Source organism: Myotis nattereri (assembly GCF_964212035.1).
Source record: "Myotis nattereri genome assembly, chromosome: 21".
Lineage (NCBI taxonomy): Eukaryota > Metazoa > Chordata > Mammalia > Chiroptera > Vespertilionidae > Myotis > Myotis nattereri.
The window spans coordinates 10,798,107-10,824,175 of NC_138097.1; the positions used below are offsets into that span (position 1 = coordinate 10,798,107).

General features: G+C 55.7%; 3 protein-coding genes across 4 annotated transcripts in view; 2 read left to right on the forward strand and 1 right to left on the reverse strand.

Moving 5' to 3' along the window:
- MESP2 (mesoderm posterior bHLH transcription factor 2) lies at window positions 1-2,516 on the reverse strand (the record flags this gene model as incomplete). The annotated part of the gene is made up of 2 exons (XM_081114769.1): window positions 1-946; window positions 1,680-2,516. The coding sequence occupies 2 exons, from the start codon at window positions 2,514-2,516 to the stop codon at window positions 677-679; spliced, it is 1,107 nt and encodes a 368-aa protein (XP_080970895.1). The 3' UTR covers window positions 1-676.
- The window catches only part of CRTC3 (CREB regulated transcription coactivator 3), a gene marked incomplete at its 5' end in the record, with an annotated part of 1,283,408 nt that overhangs the window by 798,608 nt on the left and 458,731 nt on the right, over window positions 1-26,069 (forward strand). The gene's annotated exons all lie outside the window — the stretch shown is intronic.
- On the forward strand, window positions 2,343-25,262 carry MESP1 (mesoderm posterior bHLH transcription factor 1). 2 transcript variants are annotated; one of them, XM_081114770.1, is made up of 6 exons: window positions 2,343-2,470; window positions 10,017-10,164; window positions 10,586-10,705; window positions 22,343-22,514; window positions 23,481-24,707; window positions 24,922-25,262. In XM_081114770.1, exons 5-6 carry the CDS (start codon window positions 23,919-23,921, stop codon window positions 25,003-25,005), a joined length of 873 nt encoding a protein of 290 aa, XP_080970896.1. In that variant the 5' UTR covers window positions 2,343-2,470; window positions 10,017-10,164; window positions 10,586-10,705; window positions 22,343-22,514; window positions 23,481-23,918; the 3' UTR covers window positions 25,006-25,262. The 2 variants fall into 2 exon arrangements, with proteins under 2 accessions (XP_080970896.1, XP_080970897.1); XM_081114771.1 differs by lacking the exons at window positions 2,343-2,470; window positions 10,017-10,164; window positions 10,586-10,705 and adding an exon at window positions 19,329-19,776.

Consider the following 26,069-nt stretch of genomic DNA (forward strand, 5'->3'; position numbering starts at 1 on the left):
AACTTTTAAAAAAATTTATTTACATTTTAATCCTCGCCCGAGGATATTTTTTCCATTGACTTTTTTTTTTTTTTTTTTCAGAGAGAGAAACGTTGATGTGAGAGAAAGATATGGATTGGTTGCCTCCTGCATGCGCACTGACCAGGGCCAGAGAGGAGCCTGAAACCGAGGTCTGTACCCTTGACTGGAATCGAACCCGGGACCCTTTGGTCCACAGGCCGACGCTCTATGCATTGAGCCAAACCAGCAGGTGCTGTGTTGTGTTTATTTGAACACAAAGTATATAGGGGTCTGCCCTCAGCCCACCCCACTCCCCCAATCCACCCCCGTCAGTCCCAGCCCTGCCAACTTGGTGGTCAAGCAGCCCCCTTGGGTGGGGGGCGTGGGCTGCGAGGGGCCACGGGTGCCCGGCCCAACCCCAGCCCTGGGGTGTTTCTGCAGCTCAGGCTGTGCTCTTCAGGGCACTGGTCATTTTGGGGGGGGGTGCCTAGGAGCAGAGGGCACTGCCCCAGCCCCCACGCCAGCCAGGGAGGCCACCAAACACTGCTTCCACGAAAGGCATCACTTGGAAAAGGGATCCTGGGCTAAAGGAAAGTCTGAAAACCACTGACCTCGCAAATGAGGGCGCCCACACTACAGACCTGATTCCTAGCTGAACAGGGGACAGGCAGGGCCATCAGTAGAAGATGCTCAGGTGGCCCCCCTCCAAGTCTTCTGGCCAAAGTTCAGGGCAGCCACTGAGCTGCAGGCCTGAGCTCTGGAGCGGGCTTTCATCACTGAAATGGAAGGTGGGGCCTGGTCCCTGGTGCTCCGAGCTGGGGAGCACCTCTGCACTGTGGCTCCAGTATCCCCATTGGGTCTGAGGCTGCAGTCTCTGGCATGCTGGGCCTGGCAGGAGGGGTGGGGTTTCTGGCAGCAGATAGGAGTCTGGAGACACACAGATGCCCTGCAAGAGAGACAAGAGCAGCTGGTGAGTGGGCTCCTGCCTGATGCCCTGAGATCTCGAACCTGGATGCTCCTCAGAGTGTGGCAGGCAGCTCCGGAACAGCCCTGGCATCCTGGATGCAGTGAAGCAAAGTGGTTAAGAGTGTCCGCTCTGCAGGTACACTGCCAGGGTTCGAATCCCAGCTCTGCTATTCACCAGATAACAAAGATAACCTCTTCTAGTCTCAGTTTTCCCTTCTGTAAATTGGGATGATGATGACACCTACTTCATAGGGCTGATGCAGGGCAGAATGAGTCAATTCATGCACAGTAATACATTTTGGTTATGAATATGCTATTTTATGGACCATGATTCATGGGCCTCGTGAATGAATGAAGCTGGAAGGAAACATAAAGGTCACCATCGATCAGGAAGCCCCTAATCCTGGAGCTGCCCGGGCTTCCCTCCGTACTCCCAGCCCTGAATGGAGCACCTTGGTACATGGCTCCTGCCACCTCCAGAGGCCGGGGCGGAAGGAGCAAGTCTGAGTGAGGACTTCTAGGTGGTGGTGGCCTTAACTGCGAGGGCCCCACCTCTTCCCCGAGGGGTCAGCGCCGTCTCCATCTCCCCTTCAGCTTCTCTCCACCCCTAACCCGGGTGGGATTGGATAATCGGGATCTTAAAACTACAGAATCAACTGCAGACTAGGGCCTACCCACCCAGTCCATTTCCAACTGCAGCCTGGGCACGGTACCTGGTACGCTGCAGCGGGCTCCGGGGCTGCGGGGGGCGGCGCCCAGGTCGTGGCCGGGGTCCCGGGCACTCCGGGTGTCTGCGTTCCGGAACCGGCTTCGGGCGGCGTCCAAAGGGCCGCATCGGGGGCCCTACGTGGGGACACTTGCGGAAGCGACTGCGTCCCGGAACAGTAAGGGGGTGAGACCCAAGGACCCACGTCGGGGACCCTGCTTCCCAAGCATTCGGGCGCTGCTGGGACTCCTACACAGGCAGGCGGGGACCCCCAAGACCCCGCCACGGGGGCGGCGGAGCCCAAGATCTGGCCGCGCGCCTGCGTCGGCGCCTGCGCCTGCGCGGAGCCGCCGTCGGGGCAGAGCGGGCAGCCCCGAGGGGGCGTCTCGTCGCAGCGTCGCGGGCGCCGGCGCCGCAGGCCGTCCTCGCTGAGGCCCAGCACGGCCGACAGGTGGCCGATGTAGCGGATGGCCAGGCGCAGCGTCTCGATCTTGGTCAGGCTCTGGCCGGCGGGCGCCACGGACGGCGGCAGGAAGCGGCGCAGCTCGTGCAGGGCGCGGGCGAGCGTGCGCATGCGCAGCTTCTCGCGCTCGCTGGCGCTCTGCCGCTGCCCGCCGGCCGGGGCGGGGCGCGCGCGTCCGGGCGCCGTCGGGGCGGCTGGTGGGGTCCGGGCGCCGCGGACGGGGGGCGTGGGCTGCGAGGGGCCGCGGGCGCCGTCACAGGGGCACGAGCCCGACGAGTCCGAGGAGGAGGCCGGGGACGTGGAGTCCGGGTGCCCGGCCCAACCCCAGCCCTGGGGTAAGATCCAGGGGTCGAGGGTCTGCAGAGGCGGGGACTGGGCCATGGCCGGGCCGCGGGCTCCGCGAGGCTGGGCCGGCCACCTCCGGACCCCGAGCTTTTTATCCGGACCAGAGGTGCGAGGTGGCCTCCCGCCAGGTTGCAGAGAGGTGTCAAAACCCACAGAGCCCGGGGAAGGTCTGGGCAGGGGGGGCCCTGGGAAAGCGGGCCCATTTGCGGAGGTGTGGATTCTGACTCCTCGGGGGGCTCTAATGGAGGCCCCTGCCGCCCGGGAAGTGTGGGGGGGACAGTTCGCATCTGGATGGAGCTGCTAAGCTTCTCGCCGCGCTCCCACCCACCCCGCCCCGTCCCATCCCGTCCACTGTCCACTGCGCTGCGCAGGCTGAGTGCCCAGGAGCCCGGCAGCGGTGGGCAGTGCCATTGCCTCTGTCTCCCGGCGCCCAAGCTGCCTCTCCAGGGACCCAGGGACCCAGGGACCCCTGCGCCTCTCTCCCCACCAGCCCCGGGGGGTGGGGAGCGCGCTGTGCCCAGGAACTTACACCCGGTACCTGCAAGGGTGCCCGGGACCAGCCTCGAGGGACCTGCCAGCAGCGATGAAGCAGGGGGTGGGGGCGGGGGGCGTGCAGGGGGACCCCTTCCCGGGTTCTCTGGAGCCTGCACTTGCAGATTTGCTGAGCGACACGGAGAAAGGCCTCTCGCTGCCCCGCAGCTCGTTTCTGTTCCAGAAAAACCACAGAGGAGCCCTAGCCAGTTTGGCTCAGTGGATAGAGCGTCGGCCTAGGGACTGAAGGGTCCCGGGTTCGATTCCTGGTCAAGGGCACTGGCCCTGGTTGTGGGCTCGGTCCCTGGTGGGGGGCGTGCAGGAGGCAGCTGATCAGTGATTCTCTCTCATCATTGATGTTACTATCTCTCTCTCCTTCTCCCTTCCTCTTTGAAATCGATTTTGAAAAAAGTAAAGAAAAAACAGCAGGAGCCAGGAGAAGGAGAATGAATGGGGTGCAGTGGGCCTCCCAGGCCTGCCCAGTCAGACCCTCTTTATTTTATTTTATTTTTTAAAAATATATTTTATTGATTTTTTACAGAGAGGAAGGGAGAGGGATAGAGAGTTAGAAACATCCATGAGAGAGAAACATCGATCATCTGCCTCCTGCACGCCCCCTACTGGGGATGTGCCCGCAACCCAGGTACATGCCCTTGACCGGGGTGGAACCTGGAACTCTGGGGATGTGCCCGCAACCAAGATATATGCCCTTGACGGGAATCGAACCTGGGACCCTTCAGTTCCCTTCAGTACGCAGGCCGACGCTCTATCCACTGAGCCACACCGGTTACAGTCAGTCAGACCCTCTCTATTTGCTGTGTGACTTTGGACAAATGACTTTACTCCCCTGAGGCTCAAGTTTCCTCATTCTCAGCAATAACACATCCCAGCCAGGATGGTTGCCCGGACGAAGTGGAACCATCCACAGAACCACTCAGCGTGCCCTTGGCACCGGGGCTAAGCGTTTGGTGCTATTGTTTTATAAAGAAGGTGCTTACATTTCAAAACCCTCGTGGGCATTAGTCACTGAATTCCTATTTATTTAGCAACTGGTAAAGGTCAGGCATGCCAGGGCGAACGAGCTGGGAGTGTTCTCTGCCCACATGAGACTTTATTTATTTATTTTTAAATATATTTTATTGATTTTTCACAGAGAGGAAGGGAGAGGGATAGAGAATTAGAAACATCGATGAGAGAGAAACATCGACCAGCCGCCTCCTGCACGCCCCCCACCGGAGATGTGCCCGCAACCCAGATACATGCCCTTGACCAGAATCGAACCCGAGACCCTTCAGTCCGCAGGTCGACCCTCTATCCACTGAGCCAAACCGGTTACGGCGAGAGTTTATTTTTTAAAAATATATTTTTGTTGATTTCAGAGAGGGAGAGAGGGAGAGAAACATCAATGATGAGGGAATCATTGATCAGCTGCCTCCTGCACGCCCCCCATTGGGGATCGAGCCCGTAACCCTGGCATGTGCCCTTGACCGGAATTGAACCCGGCACCCTTCAGTCCTCGGGCTGATGCTCTATCCACTGAGCCATACTAGCTAAGGCCCCTCCTGAGATTTTAGTTTTGTGGGAGAGGCTGTTATATAACTAATAGGCCCACCACTAACTAGCTGTGTGCCCTTGGGCAAAGCCCTTAACATGCCTGAGCCTTCTGCTCTATAAAACAGGAATAATAATTATCTATCTACTCACAGCACTGTTATAGTCTCATTATAGAAACTGGAACACGGTAAAGTTTATAAAGGAAAACCTCTCACCCCTCAGCAGTAATTACAGTTTAAAGGAGGTGTCAGTGTCCTTTGTGATTTTTTAAAATATACTTGTATTGATTTCAGAGAGGACGGGAGAGGGAGAGAGATAGAAACATCCATGATGAGAGAGAGTCATTGATCATCTGCCTCTTGCACGCCCCACACTGGGGATGGAGACCGCAACCCAGGCAAGTGCCCTGGCCTAGAATCGAACCGTGACCTCCTGGTTCACAGGTTGATGTTCAACCACTGAGCCACGCCTGCTTGGCGTCTTTTGTGATCTTTTTGAAAAAGGGCTGACTTGGAGGCTAAGGGCCTCGTGAGGGCCAGAGACTAGCACTCTGGTCACAGCGGTGGAGGGGTCACAGCTGGGCCTTGGCCCATGCCTGGCTGCTAGGGCGGGGAGAGAGGCAGACGGGGCATTCTGGGTGTGGGAACAGCATAAGCACAGGCCCGGCAGTGGGACTTCCTAGGTGCTCCCGGGGAGTCAGGAGTAGGTTAACCCATAGCAGCCTGAAGAAGTAAATGCCTTACACTAGCCAGTTTCAGTGGATAGAGCAGTGATGGCGAACCTATGACACCTCTGACACGCGAACTCATTTTTTTTAAATATATTTTTATTGATTTTTTACAGACAGGAAGGGAGAGGGATAGAGAGTTAGAAACATCGACGAGAGAGAAACATCGATCAGCCGCCTCCTGCACACCCCCTACTGGGAATGTGCCCGCAACCAAGGTACATGCCCTTGACCGGAATCGAACCTGGGACCCTTCAGTCCGCAGGCCGACGCTCTATCCACTGAGCCAAACCGGTTAGGGTGCGAACTCATTTTTTTGGTTGATTTTTCTTTGTTAAATGGCATTTTTAAAAAAATATATTTTATTGATTTTAGAGAGGAAGGGAGAGGGAGAGAGAGATAGAAACATCAATGATGAGAGAGAATCATTGATCGGCTGCCTCCTGCACGCCCCCTACTGGGGATTGAGCCCGCAACCCAGGCATGTGCCCTTGGCCAGAATCGAACCTGGGACCTCTCAGTCTGCAGGCCTACGCACTATCCATTGAGCCAAACCAGCTAGGGCTTTGTTAAATGGCATTTAAATATATAAAATAAATATCAAAAATATAAGTCTTTGTTTTACTATGGTTGCAAAGATCAAAAAATTTCTATATGTAACATGGCACCAGAGTTCAGTTAGGGTTTTTCAAAATGCTGGCACGCTGAGCTCAAAAGGTTTGCCGTCCCTGGGATAGAGCCTCGGCCTGTGGACTGAAGGGTCCTGGGTTCATTTCTGGTCAAGGGCACATGTCCGGGGGGGAGGGGGGGCATGCAGGAGGCAGCCGATCAATGATTCTTTCTCATCATTGATGTTTCTATCTTTCCCTTCTTCTCTGAAATCAATAAAAACATATTTTAAAAGAAAAAAAGTAAATGGCTTTCTAGTATTTTGTGGCTGCTTTTAAAAAATTAACTTTTAGTTACACAAATTACATAATAAATACATTCTCTTTGTAAGAAATGGAAACGAGAGATAGAGCTGGAGCCCCTGTAACCCCCCCCCCACTTCCCCCGAATGGGCACAGCTATTGGTAAAGGGTGTCAGGTGTCCTTCCAGACCTGGTCCATGCATTCACCTCAGTCAACATATGTCCTTAGAAGTCACACAGAGAATAAAGTCAGTAACATGGCCCGTTGCACATGCCAGCCTATAACTTGTTCTTTCTTCATTCGGCAGTGTATATTAGAGCATTCCACGTGAGGACATATGGAGCTCACTCGAGTTGGTCATAGTTGATTTCAGTGTTCATCCATTTCCATCATAGAAGATAATTTTTAAAAAATATATATATATTTTTTTTGCCGAAACCGGTTTGGCTCAGTGGATAGAGCGTCGTCCTGCGGACTGAAAGGCCCCAGGTTCGATTCTGGTCAAGGGCATGTACCTGGGTTGTGGGCACATCCCCAGTAGGAGATGTGCAGGAGGCAGCTAATCGGTGTTTCTCTCTCATTGATGTTTCTAACTCTCTATCTCTCTCCCTTCCTCTCTGTAAAAAATCAATAAAATATATTAAAAAAATAAAAAATAAATAGCCGAAACCGGTTTGGCTCAGCGGATAGAGCGTCGGCCTGCGGACTGAAAGGTCCCGGGTTCGATTCCGGTCAAGGGCATGTACCTGGGTTTCGGGCACATCCCCAGTGGGAGATGTGCAGGAGGCAGCTGATCGATGTTTCTCTCTCATCGATGTTTCTAACTCTCTATCTCTCTCCCTTCCTCTCTGTAAAAAATCAATAAAATATATTTTAAAAAATATATAAATAAATAAATAAAAAATATATATATTTTTTATTGATTTCAGAGAGGAAGGGAGAGGGAAAGAGAGATAGAAACATCAATGATAGCCCTGGCCGGTTTGGCTCAGTGGATAGAGCGTCAGCCTGCAGACTGACGGGTCCCAGGTTCGATTCCGGTCAAGGGCATATGCCTGGGTTGTGGGCTTGATCCCCAGTGTGGGGCATGCAGGAGGCAGCTGGTCCATGATTCTCTCTCATCATTGATGTTTCTCTCTCTCTCTCCCTCTCCCTCTCCCTTCCTCTCTGAAATCAATAAAAATATATTTTTTTTTAAAAAAAGAAAGAAACATCAATGATAAAAGAGAAATGGGGGGGGGGAGATGAGGACACATTTGTAATACCTTAACTAATAAAAAATTTTAAAAAATGATAAAAGAGAATCATTGATTGGCTGCCTCCTGCACACCCCACTGTGGGGATGGAGCCCACAACCGGGGCATGTACCCTGACTGAAAATCGAACCATGACCTCCTGCTTCATAGGTCAACCCTCAACCACTGAACCACGCCGGTTGGGCCTCCTCAGAACTTATTTTAAAATATGTTGGAGAAAAGATGCTCATGTTAGCCCTGTAACATAATGAAGTAATAACTGGCCTGGAGTAAGAGGTCAGGGCAGCTGTTGTGTGGTTTATTGTAGCTGCTATGAATGAGGACAGGAAACCTTATCCATAACACAAAAAGAACATGGAATCCGTTAGCCATGCCTGATTTTAAACAGGCTTTCTTTGGAAAGAAGCAGTTAGTTATGCAACATTTCATGACTTAAAAGGGCTTCAACCCAGGTTAAAAAAATACCAAAGTACTTTTTCCTGAGGGCAGAGTGGACTTAGAAAACATTCAGTCCAACACTTCTGTTTTGCTTTTGTTTTTTTAATCTTCACCCGAGGATATGTTTTTATTGATTTTTACAGAGAGAAGAAGGGAGAGAGATTGAAAGAGAAATAGCGATCAGTTCCCTCCCACATCCACGACTGCGAATCGAATCCAAAACCCGGGTATGTGTCCTGACTGGGAATTGAACCTGAAACCTTTTGGTATACAGGACAATGCTCCAACCAACTGAGCCACCCGGCCAGGGCGTCCTACACTTTTGAGGTTGAAATAATGGCAAACGCAAGTAAATAATCATTCATCCAAAGCTACACAGGACTGTAAAGCTTGGACAGATTGTACTAGCAAGGAATTTATATGCATGAAATTGACAGTTGTAAATGAAATTCATCAGGTTTCACATATATTTCTGGATCTGGATTCTGAAGTTTCAGATTCATGTGCTGTTGATCTGGAGCTTTCCAACTCACCCTTTTTAACTGCTGTATAATATTCCACAGCCTGCTTACACCATAGTTTCTTTTTAAAAATATTTTTATTGAGTTCAGAGAGGAAGGGAGAGAGAGAAACATCAATGATGAGAGAGAATCATGGATCGGCTGCCTCCTGCACGCCCCACATTGGGGATCGAGCCCGCAACCCAGGCATGTGCCCTTGACTGGGAATCAAACACTGACCTTGTTCTTAGGTCGATGCTCATCCACTGAGCCAAGCCGCCAGGCTAGTCGGTTTCCTATTGATAGAACTTCGGAATGTTTTCAGTTTTGACCCAACAGCGCTGCCATGTGCACAGTCGGCTAGATTTGGATGGTACAGTACCCTTGTGACCTTCAGGAAGGTTCTAAACACCCAGTATGGCCCAGCCGGCGTGGCTCAGTGGTTGAGCGTCGACCTATGAACCAGGAGGTCGCAGTTCGATTCCCAGTCAGGGCACATGCCCGGGTTGCGGGCTCGATCGCCAATGTGGGGCGTGCAGGAGGCAGCCGCGCAATGATTCTCTCATCATTGATGTTTCTGTCTCTCTCTATCCTGCTCTCTTCCTCTCTGAAATCAATAAAAATATATTTAAAAAATAAACACCCAGAATTATTCCTTCCCTCTCCCATCCCACCCTCACCTCACCCATTGGGGCCCATCCAGAGAGATTTCCTGGGAAAGGATTGGGTGCATGATGGGAGTCCACCCAGCACCCAACCCCGCATGCTTTTTGCTCTTGGTCTGTGCTCGCTGCAGAGCCTGGGCCTTAGACTGACTGAGGGATGTCAGGGCACACATTCTGGAAAGTGGGGCCTGGGGCCTGGCTTGCTGTGGCCTGTGGCTCTTCAGGGGACCTGGGATCCAGGCTCTGCGGCCCAGGGGCACTGTCTGCCAGCCCCACTCACCAGGTGGAGACCAACTGCATCCTCCCACTGGGCCTCCGTTTCGCACAGGGAGGGAGTGTAGCCTAATGGTTAGGGGGCGGGGCTGAGGAACCGGACAGACCTGGGTTTTGGAGTCTCAGCTGCACCCTTAACCAGCTGAAGAGATAGCTGGTGCTTAGATCTACGAAACAGGGCCAGTAGAATGTTGACAAGTGTGGCAGGGACTTGTACTTGTCCATACAGCTTGTGGTACAGCCTCTATTCTTCTCTCTTCCTTAATAACAGGAGTCTGTATTGTGGACGGTTACATGCCCAGCTAAAAGCCTACAGTCCCCCCGGCCACGGTGGCTCAGTGGTTGAGCATCGACCTATGAACCAGGAGGTCGAGATTCAATTCCCAGTCAGGGCACATGCCCAGGTTGCAGGCTCCATCCCCAGTGTGGGGCGTGCAGGAGGCAGCCGATCGATGATTCGCCTCATGATTGATGTTTCTGTCTCTCCCCTCTCCCATTCTCTCTGAAATCCATAAAAATAAATTAAAAAAAAAAAAGCCCCTACAGTTCCCAGCCTCCCTTGCAGATGGAATGGCCAATGAAATGTTGGTGGAAGTATTGAATGGGGCTTTGAGAAAAGCGCTTTAAAGCAGGGAGGTATCCTTCTGTGGCTCTAACCACTTGCATTTTCTGGAAAATAGGTGTGATGGCTGGAGCTCCAGCAACCATGTTGTGACCGGGAGGCAATCTCAAGGACGGAAGTCACGCCCTGAGGGTGGTGGAGCAGAAAGAAGCCCGAGGCATCAGTGACGACACGGAAGTGCCACACTAGCCCCGGACTGTCTGCCCGTGAGTTTCTTCAATGTGCGAGAAAATGAATCACCATCTTGCTTTTTGTTGTTGTTTTTTAATTGATTTCAGAGAGGAAGGGAGAGAGCAATAGAAACATCAATGATGAGAGAGAATCATGGATCGGCTGCCTCCTGCACGCCCCACACAGGGGATCCAGCCTGCAACCCGGGCCTGTGCCCTGACTGGGAATCGAACCGTGACCTCCTGGTTCATAGGTCGACGCTCAACCACTGAGCCCCGCCGGGTGGGCCCCACCATCTTGTTCAGGTCGTTGTCATTTTGGGTGCGTGCAATGAGCAGCCAGACACCATTCCTGTCCGCGTGATGAAGACGCCCCTAGGGTACCCTCGTGAACACGGGGGCCATGTGAGCTGGATGACAGTTTAGTGGATTCATCACACTTTCGTTGTCCCCACAGAGGAATGGGCGGATGTTTCCCTGGAGGAAGGTGTCTCGTGATGTGCCGCCAGCTCTGTTCCCAGTCTTGGCCGGGGCAGCCTATGGGCTTGAATGAAGATACGAACGGACCTCATGTAGGGTAAGGGCCAAACCCGAGGCGTGAACTGGGTAACAGCCAGGATCTAGGATATCCTGGACAGGCTGGAAGCAGCATCAGATCTAACTCGGTGGCATCAACGGAGCCCTGTGTGCCCCCCTCTAGGCCCAGGGCCAGGGGGCACCGTGTCACCAGCTGCACGTTCGGAAAGGGCACGGAAGTCATTGCCTTCCAGGCTTCGAGGCCACGAGAAGCAGATGTGATCCCCTTCCCGATCAGGACCAGCAAGGCCTTCCACCCTGGAGGCTGGTCTCAGCCTGGGGGCCACAGCTCCTGAGGGACGCGGACAAACGCAGGGGAGGGCGGCTGGCGAGGGGGCTTGGAGCCAGGTCGCTAGAGAAATAGCTAAAGGCCTCGGTGCTTTGTCCATAAAGGAAAAAAGTAGGCGATGGGATGTCTCCAGGCGGCTGGAGGGGAAATACTCCCGGGAGAGTATAGAACTCTCTAAGGTCAGAGGGACTGTCTGGGAGTGAGTGGCCCGTCCCTGGAGGTGACCAAGGAGAGGCCAGACGCCTGCTCGGTAGGCCCAGTGCAGTGGGAGGCTGGTCCTGCCTCTGCCCACCTAACAGGCTCCACCAGCAGGGAGTTGGACCTGACAACCCTGAGATCCTTTTTATTTTTTTATATTTTTATTGATTTCAGAGAGGAAGAGAGAGAGAGAAACATCCATGATGAGAGAGAATCATGGATCCTCTAGCACATCCTGCACTGGGGATCGAGCCCGCAACCCGGGCACGTGCCCTGACCGGGAATCGAACCGTGACCTCCTGGTTCATAGGTCGACGCTCAACCACTGAGCCACACCGTCAGGCCTGAGGTCCTTTTAGAGCTGAAGCCCAGAAGCAGGAGAGGAGGGGGGATGCTGCCTTGGGCTCTGGGCAGTCTCGGTGAGGGAGCCACAGGGCGCTCAGGGGCCCCACAGGTGCCCTGGTGCTGGGAACACCCCCAGGCCTGCTCTCCTCGGAGCCCGAAGCTCTGGCTCAGCCGGGCCTGCTCTGGGGCTGGAACCACAGCCACCTCCAGCTTTGGCTGAGCTTGTCTGCGTGGCTGCAGTCGGCTGGGCGCCGTGAGGCCGGCAGTGCCCACGTCAATACACCTATTATGTAGGTGAGGACACTGACGCCTCGGTCCCATCATCCCCTGTGGACTCCCCAGGACTTCGCCCCCGACCCGCAGTCAGATGAGAAGGGCTGTTGGGGGGTGTGGGGGGTGGGGGCTGCGCCAGGCCTGCTCCCGGTGGCTCGGCGCAGGCCTCCCCGTTGGTTCTGCACCTGCTCTTTCTCCCGGGCGGGCATCCAGGGCCCCCGGGAGCAGGTCCAAGGCTGGGGCAGGTTACGGCCTGGCCCCTGCCCCGTAGGTCGTCTTTCCCTTCAGGCCCTCGGGGTGGACCGGCTGTGGGAACGGGGGAGGGAAGGCGGGAGGCTGGCGTGTGGGGCTGCGGGGGCCATGTGGTATTCTCATTACCAGCCAGCAGTGCGGGCCGGCCCAGCCGCCCCCTTGGCCACTGTGGCTGCCTTCACACCTCCGCTCTGCCTGTTGACACAAGGCTGCCTCCCTCAGGGCACGAGGTGTCACCTTGGGAACCAGGGTGTGCAGGGGCCTCCAAAACAGCCGGCAGCAGGCCCCTTTGGAATTCCTGGAGCGCACTTCTGGGGTGTGTGTGTGGGGGGAGCTGCAGGTCCCCACCCTGGGGGGCCCCAGGGAAAGGCAGATTCTATGTCCCCAGATGGCGAGGGAGGACTCCCTGAGTCCGCCTGCCCAGATACTGTTTCTCCCCAGCCCAGGTGCTGGTCGAGACTCTGGGCACAGCCAGGGGAGCCCAATGACACGGCCGTGCCAGGCAGAGCACCATCAGTGTCACCGGGAGGCCCAGAGACTGACAGCCACCAGGACGAGGTCACAGAGCAGCTGCTGGAACTGGAGCTCCCTGCCCCGGTCTTCCCAGGCCTTCTGTAACGTCAGTGCCCGGCGCAGCCTGCATAGCCATTCAGGGCGCAAACCCAGGACTTCGGCCCGCTGTTCTCCCCTTGCTCAGGTGGGAACCAGGCCCAGAGAGGCCCATCCTCTGCCTAAGGTCCCCAGAGCCAGGATTTGACCCCACAAGGGCCGCGCACCACACCACCGGGAAACTCCCCCCGGCCCGGGGCCCAGACTCCAGCGGGGACCAGTTGCTGTCCGCTGGGAGCTCGAGCCCGAGGAGAACGCGGAGCCAGTGGGCTCGGGGTCTGCGGTGGCCTGGTGTGCTGGGAGCCCGTGGGCGACAGACCTGCTCCCTGGCTAGTCAGCGGGGCGGGTTGCAGAAGGAAAGGAGGGGCCTGAAATGGTGGGGTTTCCTCCAAGCAGAGGTGGGACATTCCAGGCAGCGGGGAAAGGTGTGAGCCCAAGTCTGGGAGTGGAAGGCCCAGGGCAACGCCAAGCAGGCTGGGACCCCAGGACGGGGATGGGGACGGGTGGAGAGGGTGTGGATGAGCAGACGGGAGCTGGAATTCCTGTTGGGTGAGGAGTTTGGACTCAGGGAGGCAATGAGTCCACAGGAATTCTGAGTGAGGAAGGAGGGAAGGATGTGGCCATTGTTGGCTGGAGAAGCACAGGGATGGGGAGCTGGCCGGGGGCCACAGGTACCCAGCAGGCAGGGCATGGAGGGACCCCCTCTGCTCTCCCTCCAACAAGAAAGCTGAGCTGAGGAGGCTGGTGTGCCAGGGCCCGGTAGCGGCAGCTTAAGCCTAGAGCCAGCCTGCCTGGGCTTAATCCCCTTGAGCCTCAGTCTTATCATCTGTAAAATGGGTTTCTTTGCTGAGATGATTAGGGCTGGCACCATGTGTTCAGCTCGTGGCACTCCACATGTTCTGCCTGCCGCCCTGCTGGCGAGGAGTGACCGTCCAAAGTCCTGCAGCTCATGGGAGGGACGAAGGGGAGAATAAGTGGTGCCCACTCTTGCTGGAATGCAAATAAGCGTGGGGGTGGTTCTGCAAAGTCTCTCTCCGCCCTCCTTCCCTTTTTTCTTTCCTTTACCAAAGCAAGGAATGCTGTTACAAAAAATTGAGATGAGCTCTAGCTGGTTTGGCAGGGTGGATAGAGCGTTAGCCTGCGGGCTGAAGGGTCCCAGGTTCGATTCCAGTCAAGCGCACATGCCTGAGTTGTGGGCTCGATCCCCAGTAGGGGGCAAGCAGGAGGCAGCCCATCAATGATTCCCTCTCATCATGGATCTTTCTATCTTTCTATCCCTCTCCCTTCCTCTCTGAAATCAATAAAAATATATTTTAAAAAAGAATATCGAGATGATACCCTGTACAGACAAAAAGAAGAGAATCTTAAACGCCCCCAGTTTCATCCACCCAGAGGGAACCACGATGGCATGTTGGTCCATCTCTCTGCATCCCAGCCCTTTCTAGGCATCCCCACAAATACACAAGCACACACATGGAGGCATGAGAGAGAGCGTGTCGGGCTTTTTATGTGTTGTGGGTGTTCTTCTGTATATATACCCTGGTATTTTACTTTTATAAATAACTTTTTATATCAGAAAAAAAGGTGTTGGGCACACAGTGTGATATACAGATCCTGTAACATAGAATTCCACACCTGACACCTATATGATAACCAGTGTCCCCCCAATAGGTTTAATTTAAAAAAAGAACTTAATGGAGGTATAATTCACATACAATACATTCACCTGTTTATTTATTAAATATATTTTTATTGATTTCAGAGAGGAAGGGAGAGAGAGAGAGAGAGAGAATGAATCATTGATTGGCTGCCTCCTGCATGCCCCCTACTGGGAATCGAGCCTGCAACCCAGGCATGTGCCACTGACCGGAATCAAACCCTTCAGTCCATAGGCCAACACTCTATCCACTGAGCCAAACCGGCGAGGGCACATTTGTAATTTTTTAAATTGTAGATATATATATATATATATATACACATAGACATATATATATATATATATATATATATATATAGACACATTAAGATTTGCCATCTTAATCATTTTAAGTGTGCAATTTAGTGAAATTAATTACACTCACAATGTGTGCAACCATCACCGCTTCTATTTCTTTTTTTTTTTTTTATATATATATATATATTATTGAGTTTTTACAGAGAGGAAGGGAGAGAGATAGAGAGCCAGAAACATCGATGAGAGAGAAACATCAATCAGCCGCCTCCTGCACATCTCCCACTGGGGATGTGCCCGCAACCCAGGTACATGCCCCCGACCGGAATCGAACCTGGGACCCTTCAGTCCGCAGGCGGAAGCTCTATCCACTGAGCCAAACCGGTGTCGGCACCACTTCTATTTCTAAAATTTTTTTTGTCACCTCAGGTAGGACTCTGTACCCCATTAAACAACAACTCTCCTTTACCCACCTCCCCCCAAACTCTGGTAACCTCTATCGGGCTTCTGAATTTGACTTTGTAGGTATTTCCTATAAGTGGAATCATACAGTATTTGTCTTTTGGTGTCTGGCTCACTTCATTTAGCATAATGTATTCAAGGGTCATCCATGCTGTAGCATGTGTCCAAACTTCATTCCTTTTCATGGCCGAATACTATTCCATTGTATGGATCTACCACATGTGTTTACCCATTCATCAGTCAATGGACACGGGGGTTGTTTCCACCATTTGGTTATTGCTGATAAGCAGTGACTAATGCTGATATGAATGTTTGCCTTACAAATACCTATTCTAGACCCTGTGGGTATTTAAAGAGCAAATTGTTTTGTGACCAGTTTTTCTCACTGATGTATTAAGATCATTTTTCTGTATCTGTACATTATTTCTTTCTTTTTTTTCAATCCTCACCCGAGGATATTTTTTCATTGATTTTCAGAGAGAGAGTGGAAGAGAGAGGGAAAGACAGAGAGAAACATCGATTGGTTGCCTCCTGCACGCGCCCCAACCATGGCCCAGGCCGGGGACGAGCCTGCAACCGAGGTACGAGCCCTTGACCGGAATCGAACCCGTGACCCTTTGGTCCACAGGCCAACACTCTATCCACTGAGCCAAACTGGCTAGGGCAGTACCTGTATTTCTAAACCAAGATTTTGGAGGCCTGCCATGCACTCCATGGTGTGGTGGTAACACTTTAGTAACAAGTTCTCTGGTATATACTGAGATGCCTTACAGTTTTCCAGGGAGGCATATCCTTATACTTACAATTTTACACAGTGTGGCCTTGACTTACGAGTGTCCCGACTAACGAGTTTTTCAAGATACCAGCCATCTCTCAGCCGATTTTTTGCTTTGAGTTGCGAGCTAAAATTCAGGTTACGAGCCAGCTTCCGATACCCCACCGCTAGTTGGCACAGCGAATGTCACAGTGAACGCCACAACATCAGCCCAGCATCACGTGTCTCACTCGTTCACTTTATGATTTGACATACGAGTCATTTGAGTTACGAGCTCCGTCACGGAACGAATTAAACTCGTAAGTCAAGGCCCTACTGTAGTTTAAAATTGTACATTAACATGCAGTTTTAAACTATATAATCTCCTTGTCAAAAATGTAAACATTACAGGTGAAGAGTAAAGTCTTCCTTGACTCTCTCCCCCCCCAACCCAGACCTCCCCTCCCACCAAATAAGACGGGGTCCGTTATTATGGATTTGGTGAGAACGGGGGCCTTCGTCAGTGCTTTTACACAGTAGATCTTTACAAAATGCAGGGTGTCATTCGATGACTTTCTATGTAGGGATTTTTTAGATTCTTGTTTTCTGATGTTTTTGCTTATATCCATGGTGCTGCACGGAATGTGTGGTTTTTTTTGTTGTTGTTTTTTTCTGCAGCTTGGTTCTGTCACTCAGCAGTATGCCTTCACTCGTGCCTTTAATCTTTTCTAATCAGGATGAATTCCCATCAGGGGAACCGCTGGGCAAGGGCACGCTGAGGCTGTCCTGAAGTCCTGCCCCAGGGGGTCCCCAGAGGTGGGGGCCGGGTTATGGGCGGCCAGCAGCTCGGGCTGGCACACCTGTGTGACCGCCTGTGCCAGACGCTGACCGCGCATGCCCAGGGCCTGGGCTGGGGCGTGACTTCCAAGGGGGAAGAAAAGTTCCTTGGCTCAGGCCCAGGATTGCATCCGGGATTTCTCCTGGTGGGGGACCCTCCAGAGCCGAGGACGGAGTTCATTCTATCCTCAGTTTGGGGCCCATAAGCAATACTGATCACGTGAGACCCTTCTGCTCGATTCATTATCTGGTCCATTTAAGCTCTTGCACTTCCTCTAGACCAGTGGTTCTCAACCTTCCTCATGCCGCGACCCTTTCATACAGTTCCTCATGTTGTGGTGACCCCCAACCATAACATTATTTTCGTTGCTACTGCGTATCTGTCATTTTGCTGCTGTTATGAATCGTCATGTAAATATCTGATTTGCAGGATGTATTTTCACTGTTACAAAATGGAGCATAATGAAAGCATAGTGGCCCTAACTGGTTTGGCTCAGTGGATAGAGTGTCGGCCTGTGGACTGAAAGGTCCCAGGTTCGATTCCGGTCAAGGGCATGTACCTTGGTTGCGGGCATATCCCCAGTAGGGGGTGTGCAGGAGGCAGCTGATCGATGTTTCTCTCTCATCTATGTTGCTAACTCTCTATCTCTCTCCCTTCCTCTCTGTAAAAAATCAATAAAATATATTTAAAAAAAAAAAGAAAGCATAGTGATGAATCACAAAAACAATATGTAATGATATATGTGTTTTCCGATGGTCTTAGGCGACCCCTGTAAAAGGGTCATTTGACCCCCAAAGGGGTCGCGACCCACAGGTTGAGAACCGCTGCTCTAGAGGTTCCCCATTCGGTCCAGGGACATCCCGTCCCCCAGCCTCTGGCAAAGGAGGCCGCACAGACTCTGCACCACCCCCCAGGCCCTGCCCAGGCATTCCAGCTCAGTCTACGAGCCCCCACTCTGCTTTTTGTTGGGTCTAAAGTCAGGTACCTTTGGGGAGATGGGGAGGTGGGACGGGGTGGCCTCCTCCCCCTGCCCTTGGGAAGGAGGACCCGGAGCTGGCTGAGGGCCCCAGCCACCCAGCGACTTGGTGTGGGAGCCCAGACGGGGGTTCCTAGCCCTGCGGCCTGGTCATTGTGCTGTGAGCAGTCAGCCAGGCCAGGGGCGGGGCTAGCGGGGCCCGAAACCTGGACACCCTGCCTGGAGAGAGCTGCGTCCTGTGCTTTCGGGGGGGCTGGGGCTGGATGTGCCCCACGTTGGCAGCCGAGCTGGGCCTGCAGATCCTCTCCAGGGAGCTGGCGAGGGCTCAGAGCCCAAGGTGTCCCGCCTGGAGTTTCGGTCGGCTTGTGGTTTGACTCTTTCAGCCTTCGTTCCAGGGCTGCGTGTGGGGAGGCGGGAAGGGACCCGAGCCCTGCTTGTCCCCAGCCCTCCTGAGCCGGTCCCCTGCCCCGCTTCCCCTCTGGGCTCCATCGTGCTCTGCCTCTCTGCGCCCATGGACGGATGAGCTAACGGGTCCAGAAAAGGCCAGCGGCCTGTCGGGGTCACAGAGCCCATCACGCCGGCGCTGAGCTAGCTTCACCCCTTCGTAGGACAGCCCGGCACCTCTGGCACCTCTGGCACCTCTGGCACCTCGCTTAGCTCCCCGTGCCCACCATTCCCACCCTGCGCTGGCCCTGGCTCCAGGAGAAAGGCCTCTGACTGGTCAGAGGTAGGTCTGCCTTGTATGGATCCTAAGATCCCAGGCGGCGGGGCGGCGCCCTCTGCTGCCTGTGGCTGGAAATGCAAGGACGCTGTACCCTGCCCACCGATCCATACTGTGTGCTGTGTGCGTGACTCCGCGTCAGCACTGTGGCCTGAGACGGGCTTTCTCACCAAACGTGCAGAGCTCCCAGGACACCTGGGCAGGCAATCGGGAGTCCCTGCTGCATTTTACAGTCGGAAAAACAGGCCACTTTATGCCTCAGTCTCCCCACCTTTCACTGTAAAGCTTAGACCCCCCCGCCCCCCGCCCCCCCCCCCCCCCCCCCCGCCATGTACCCAGATGAAGCAAAGGAGAGCGTGTGACCCCCCTAAGGGCAAAGGCAGGGTCTGCTTGGCCGGGCTTCTCTTGATCCTTCCCCGGAATCCGCCAAATCTCTCCCCTTTCTTCCCACCCCCTCCCTCCTCATCACCCCTCTGCCTCCTGTGACTTCCACTGGCTGCATATCCAGCTGATCCATGGCCAGGATAATCAGATTATCGTGGTTCCAGAATAATCTATTCCATATGGCTTGCCAACTCTGTGGCTCCGGGAGCCAGAGGTGTGAGGAGAGGGGGTGATCCCAGTGGGAAGGGCCTCCCTGGGAGCCTCAGGCTGGAGCTGGGCGGCTGCTGGGGAAGGAGGGAGGGAGGAGGAGGAGTTGGGAGCCTCATGCTGGGCCCTCTGACTGCTCTGGGCTCCAGGCGGCCTCAGCCCGCCTCCAGCCCAAGCACATCCTCATGCATCTGCTTCGGACCCATGGGTGGGGTGGGGAGACAGGCACCCCGGGCCTCATCCACGCTCTGCACTGGGAGGCAGCTCACTAGAGTCTGGGAGGTGTTACTTTTCAGATCCGCATTCTCTGGCTCCATCCTCCGGGACTCTGGTGCTGGATACCTTTCTCTTTTTCATGTCCACAGGTCCCTTTGACATGGAGCAGGTTTCCAGGGGGCTTGAGGGCACTACCCCTGCCTGGCACCCTCACGTTCAGGGCAGCCCTCCTGGAGGAAAGGAGCCATCGAGCCCCCCAGACTCAGAGGTGGCAGGGGCAACACCAGCTGTGGCCCCAGACAGAGCCAGACGGACCCCAGCTCTGCCCTTTGTAGCCATGTGACAGGGGACACCCTCTCGCCACTCCGTTGCCTCATCAACCAAGCGAGTCCGTAACACCTGTGTTGCAGCATGGCTGTGAGCTGTGACCCAGCCGGGCCCCAGCACCGTGCCAGGCCCCAGGTGGCAGGCTTAGCGTGCACGTGGGTGCTGCACAAAGCATGTCTGTGGGTGTGATTCGATCCTCCCCACGTCTTCACATCCCCCGAGGCACAGAAGCAGGAGCTGGGGCTCAGAGACGGACAGTGAGTGGCACAGGTAGGACATGGGACATGGCAGGACAGGGATCCCAGCCCACACTCCAGAGGCGTGTCCTAGGGCTGGAGGACCCCTGGCAGGAGGGGACCCCCAAATTAGGAGGTTCCCAGGGGATGCGCCTGGCTGCTTCCTTCCCCTGGGGCTCCGGCTCCAGCCGCACAGGAATGAAGGGCTGCCAGGGGCATATTGACATAGCACCTTCGATTAGCACCCGTATGTCGAGGGGTTTCTGGGAAATGCGGGCACTGGGGCTGGGAGGTGGGAGAGGGGGGCAGCGCCCAGACCCCGGCTGGGCTCGGCCTGAGGAGACCGGCTGGTTCCTAGCAGGAAGGCAGAGGCTTATGGGGGTGCTGTCCTGGCTGCCCCCACCCTCCTGAACTCTCACCTCTGCTCAGCGGGGCGGCACCCAGGCCTCATTTCCCAGCCTTACACTTTGGCGAGCTGAGCGAAGGCTCGGGCAGGGGAGCAGGAGCCACTGGCCCAGGCACTTGTCAAAACACAGGGCCCCGAGGCGTGAAGTCCTCACCCAGCGGGAGGGCGCGCGGCCCTGCTGCCCGGAGAACTCATTAACTCGGGCAGCTCCCAAATGAACCCGCCGGAGAGGCTGGTGATAAGGAGATCAAAGGTGACAGGCATGGGGAAGGGGAGAGGGAGGCTGGCTGGCAGGAGGTGGCAGGGCCCGGCTGCAGATCGGGGGTCCCTCCTCTGCCCCCACTGGGCTTCATCGGGCCGAGGGACCACAGCCTTTGCACAGTCTGGGCCCAGAGACCCCAGGAGACGGGGGGGGGGGGGGGGCTCACACGTGGCATCTCCAGTTTGTTAGCATTTAGGGCTGGAGACCCTGCCTCTTTCATGCCATTTTTGTGGGCTCCTGGTCTCCACACTCACCCTGGGTCTTTTTATTATTATTATTATTCTATATTTATAATTTACTAACAGAATAAGACTTCCACAAGTTGCCATATGTGAGTTTTCTGTGAATATATATTTCTGTGGGCATATATTAATGAAGAACGGTTTGGAAAGTAGGACCAGGCATCACAACCGTTTTAGAGAGTGAGAAACTTAAACTTTTTAAAAATATTTTTTTACCGATTTTAGAGAGGAAGGGAGAGGGAGAGAGATAGAAACATCAATGATGAGAGAGAATCATGGATCGGCCGCAACCTGGGCATGTGCCCTTGACCGGAATCGAACCAGGGACCCTTCAGGCCACAGGCCGACGTTCTATCCACTGAGCCACACCGGCTGGGGCTCCCCTGGGCCTTTTTCACCCTCCCCCAGTCCTGCAACAGAGACCCGCTTGTCACACACCACTGTGGTGCCCTCTCCTGCTCCGATCTCTCGGTGGCTCCCGTGTAAGCGCTCAGTGTATGTTAGGTATTAGGTCCCAGATCTGAGATTCCTCAGGAGCCGGACCTGTGTTTCCAGGACAGTCTTGTCCAAGTACGTACACTTGATTTTGTCCTTAATGAAATACAAATTCACTTCGGAGCATCGTTGCCAACAAACCAGTGGAGATCACAACCATGAGGGGATTGGAGGGATTTTTTGATATTCAGGAGGCTGGCCACAGGCACCCGGGCCCTCTGAGACCCACCACCCTCCTGCCTCTCAGCCTTTGCCCCGCACCCTCCCGTGCTGTGCACAGCACACTCTGCCAAGGCCCAACCACCTGTTCCCTCCTGTACAGCGGGAGCCAGTCACTGGGCTCCAATACCAGGTTCTTGGCTTGAATCTGGAAGCCCAGGAAGGCATCCATCAGCCCAGGTCAGGGAGGGCAGACCCTGCTGGCGGCTGCAGGCTGAGAGGGCCAGGCTCTCCTCGAGAGTACAGTGGAACCTTGACTTACGACCAACGAGTTTTTCGAGATATGAGCCATCTCTCGGCCGATTTTTTGCTTTCAGTTGCGAGCTAAAATTCGGGTTACGCACGAGCCAGCTTCAAATACCCCACTGCTAGTTGGCGCAGCGAACGTCACAGTGAACGCCACAACATCAGCCCAGCATCACGTGTCACACTTGTTCACTTTTGATTTGACATACGAGTAATTTGAGTTATGAGCTCCGTCATGGAACGAATTAAACTTGTTAGTCAAGGCCCCACTGTATATGGGCTCTGCGCTGTGCACCCAGGCGGGTTGGCACTGCCTCTCCTGGCTGTGACTGGGCATACACATCCTGAGACAGACTGCCAAGGAGGGTTACAGAAGGTGTTAGAGGAGGTCATTGCCTAGAAGATAAAGAGAGAAGGGGAGCCCTCGCTGGCTTGGCTCAGTGGATAGAGTGTCGGCCTGCAGACTGAAAGGTCCCAGGTTCGATTCCAGTCAAGGGCATGTACATGGGTTGCGGGGTTGATCCCCAGTGTGGGGCGTGCAGGAGGCAGCCAATCAATGATCCTCTCTCATCATTGATGTTTCTCCCTTTCCCTTCCTCTTTGCAATAAATAAATAAAAAATATTTTAAAAGAGAGAGAGAGAGAGAGAGAGAGAGAGAAGGGGAGGGCGGTGGTGGGCTAAGATGCCAGGGGAGAAGGAACCAAGCTGCTTTCCTTTCTCTCCTACCAGCGAACCCACCGGTCCCCTGAGGCTGGAAGCCGTGGAGGATGCAAAACAGTAGATCTTGGCACTTTTCCCAAACACATGAAGCCAGACACCAGGTACCGCCCAGCCCAGCTGGAGGGCTTCGTGCACGAAGTAGCTGTTAGGACAGGGTGCTGACGCCAACCCGAGCGGCCAGGTAGGCAATATAAATAAATCCTCTGAGAGATTCCCTATGTGACAGTCATGTTGTCTGTAAATAGAGACCATCTGTGAGCCTTTCGTTTTTTTCTTACTGCACAAGCTAGACCAGGGGTGGGCAAACTTTTTGACTCAAGGGCCACAATGGGTTCTTAAACTGGACCGGAGGGCCGGAACAAAAGCATGGATGGAGTGTTTGTGTGAACTAATATAAATTCAAAGTAAACATCATTACATAAAAGGGTATGGTCTTTTTTTTTTTTTTAGTTTTATTCATTTAAAATGGACCGGATCCGGCCCGCGGGCCGTAGTTTGCCCACGGCTGAGCTAGACCCTCCGGGAAGATGCTGAATAGGGAGAAGCAGACATCCTCGCCCTCTTCTCGCTAATAGGGGAAAAGCTTCCAGTCTTTCACTATTTAATGTGATGTCAACTGTATGTTCTTTGTAGATGCCTTTTGTTTTTTTAGATACGTTTTTAATTGATTTCAGAGAGGGAGAGATTGAAATATCCATGGTGAGAGAGAATCACTGATCGGCTGCCTCCTGCACACACCCCACTGGGGATCGAGCCCACAACCCAGGCATGTGCCCTTGACCCGAATCGAACCCGGGATGCTTCAGTCCCCAGGCCGACGCCCTGTCCACCGAGCAAACCCAGCTAGGGCTGTAGATGCCTTTTAGACGGTTGAGAAAGTGCCCGTCTATGCCGTTTGCTGAGAATTTTTATCGTGAAGGGGCGTTGAGTTTTGTCAAATGTCTTCTCTGTGTCATTTCCACGGCACAGCTTGTTACACCTGCCCCAGAGTGACACCACCAGCCAGAGGCCGGGGTGGCACCAGGCCAAGCCCCCGAGGCTGCCAGGCCGAGGGCTCACCCCTCCCTCAGCCCAGATGGTCCAGCAACCTGACCAGATGCAGCCTGGGACAGCTTCCTCATGGGGGCTCCCCCAACTCACCACCTAGGGCGGCGGGGGCATCCAGGACGGCCCGCCTCCAGGAGGAACGGCTTGCTGTTCCCCTCGCCTCCAGCGGGAACGGGCCCTCGCCGATGCAGACCTGGATGCAGCAGGCCCCTGGGATCCCATCAGACAAACTGGAACAAAGGTGCAAGAACATTCATTTATTTGCATAAGGTCCCCAGCGGGTGAGGACAGCCCGAGACCTAGGTACTGGACTTCAAGGTCTGTGATCCTGCTTCCTTTTACCCGCTGAGCTGGCCCCACACCCGGGGCTGGGCGCCGGCAGGAGGCCCGCGTGGCAGGGGCTGGTGCCCTGCGATGGCTCAGGTGGGGCCAACCTGGTGCAGCCAAGCGGCCGGCACCTTCGTCCCCCCCCCCCCACCCCCCTCGGTTCAAAGGTTCGGGCCCCGCCCCCCAGGCCCCGAGCCGCTTTGAAGTGCTGATGGGGCCTGGAAGGGGCCACTTCACACCTCGGGCTCCGGATAGAGCGGCCGCCTCGGGGATAAAAAGGTCGCTGGCCGCCGTCCCGAGACGCGCCGCCGCTGCCATGGCCCAGCCCCTGTGCCCGCCGCTCTCCGAGCCCTGGATCTTCCCCGCGGGCTGGGGCGCCGCTCCGCCTCCCCCGCCCTCCGACTGGGGCCGCGCCTGCTCCCCCGCCTCGTCCCCGAACTCCTGGGGCAGCGCCCCGGCCGGCAGCCCCGCGCCCAGCCCCCGGCGCGCCCCGCGCGGCCCTCGTGCCGGGAGGCGCGGCGCCCGCAGCGGCCGCCTGGGCAGCGGGCAGCGGCAGAGCGCCAGCGAGCGCGAGAAGCTGCGCATGCGCACGCTCGCCCGCGCGCTGCACGAGCTGCGCCGCTTCCTGCCGCCGTCCGTGGCGCCCGCCGGCCAGAGCCTGACCAAGATCGAGACGCTGCGCCTGGCCATCCGCTACATCGGCCACCTGTCGGCCGTGCTGGGCCTCAGCGAGGACGGCCTGCGGCGCCGGCGCCCGCGACGCTGCGACGAGACGCCCCCTCGGGGCTGTCCGCTCTGCCCCGACGGCGGCCCCGCGCAGGCGCAGACGCAGACGCCGACGCAGGCGCGCGGCCGGATCCTGGGCTCCGCCGTCCGCGCGGCGGGGTCTTGGGGGTCCCCGCCTGCCTGTCCCGGCGCCGCAGCGGTGCCCGTGCCCGTGCGCTGTGAGGGGGCAGCGCGCCCGCAAGGGCTTGCGATGCAGCCGGGCCCGTCGTCTCCGGTTAGTATCTCCTGCCCCCGCCGTCGTGTGGGCGCCGCTCAGTGTCGGCGTCCGAGACGCGCAGCCCGGCCTCCCGCTGGCTTCCCAGAGCCTCGAAGCTGGGGTGCCCGGGTGCCCACGCGGTGAGGGCAGGGAGGGGACGCGCGAGGGGCAGGGTCCCCCGGGAGGGGAGCCCAGGAGCGCCGAGGGTCACGCTGTTCCCTCTCCCCCGCAGCCCGATCCCGGCCACGTGCTGCCCCAGCTGGAGACCTGGATGCCCCGCTCGCCCCTGGAGTGGCCGCCCGGCCTGAGTAGTTGAAGGGACGGCGGACGGCTGGTCCTGTGTGCGCACTGCGGCCTCCTCGGCCTCGGCCCCTCCCCGGTCCCTGTCCGGACTCCCTCCCCGCGGGGGCAGCGGCGAGGCTGGCCAGGGCGAAGGGCGCGCCGGCGGGTGAGAGCCGGTCCCACCTGGACGACCTTCCCCAGCCCCTGCCCGATGGGACCCGCAGGCGGGACGCTTTGAGGCCGGGCTTAGTGTGTATTTATTTATTTGTGAATAAACTGCGCTGGTGTCAATTGGCGGTTTCTCTTTTTGCGTGGATGCAGAGCTCCCACCCCCTCCTCCAGGGAGCATAGGGGAGGTGGGAGGGTGTCCTGCCATCTTCAGCCCGCAGAGCACCCGGCCCCCAGCACCTTCTGTTCAGACGGGTCAGCCTGGAGCGGGAGGCAGGCGCTTCCTACGGGAAAGTGGCAGGAAACGGAGTCCCTCCGTCTTTTCTTTGAAGCTGGTGGGGGGCTGGAAAAAACTAAAGGATCTCTAGAAAATAAATACATCTCCATCAGTGAGTACTGACTCATCGGGGCCTTTACACATTTTATACCCAAACAACCTTTTTGCAGAAGCCTAAACTGAGGGTCACCCCTCCAGCGCGGGTGGGATTTTGTCAGCTCCGTCCATTCTGGGGACTTCGGGGTCCCCGGTTCTAAGGGGCCATTTCCCATGTGCCAAGCTCTTTATTGCCCTGGTGCTGGAGCACCCTGGCCTGGACGCTGGGATTTTCCCATCTTCCTTCGCTCCCACGTGGTTTAGGGACATAAAATAACAGTGAGCCAATCCTGAGTTTATGGAGCCTTGACCTCCCAGAGGCTGAGGCCCATCTGACTGCGTTCACGTCCGCCCACCTGACCTAGCACCAGGCCAAGCTGCCACACCCCTGTCTACGTTGGCTGGATTCAGTCTAGGGAAGGGCTGTGTGGGGAGGGGAGGCTTGAGGCCAGGAGCCTGGCTTGGGCCCGGGGGTCTGGTGAGCAGCCGGCCCTGGCCAGTGAGGTGGGCAGGGGGACAGATCCCCTGTCCAGGGGTCCCTCAGCCTCTGTGGACAC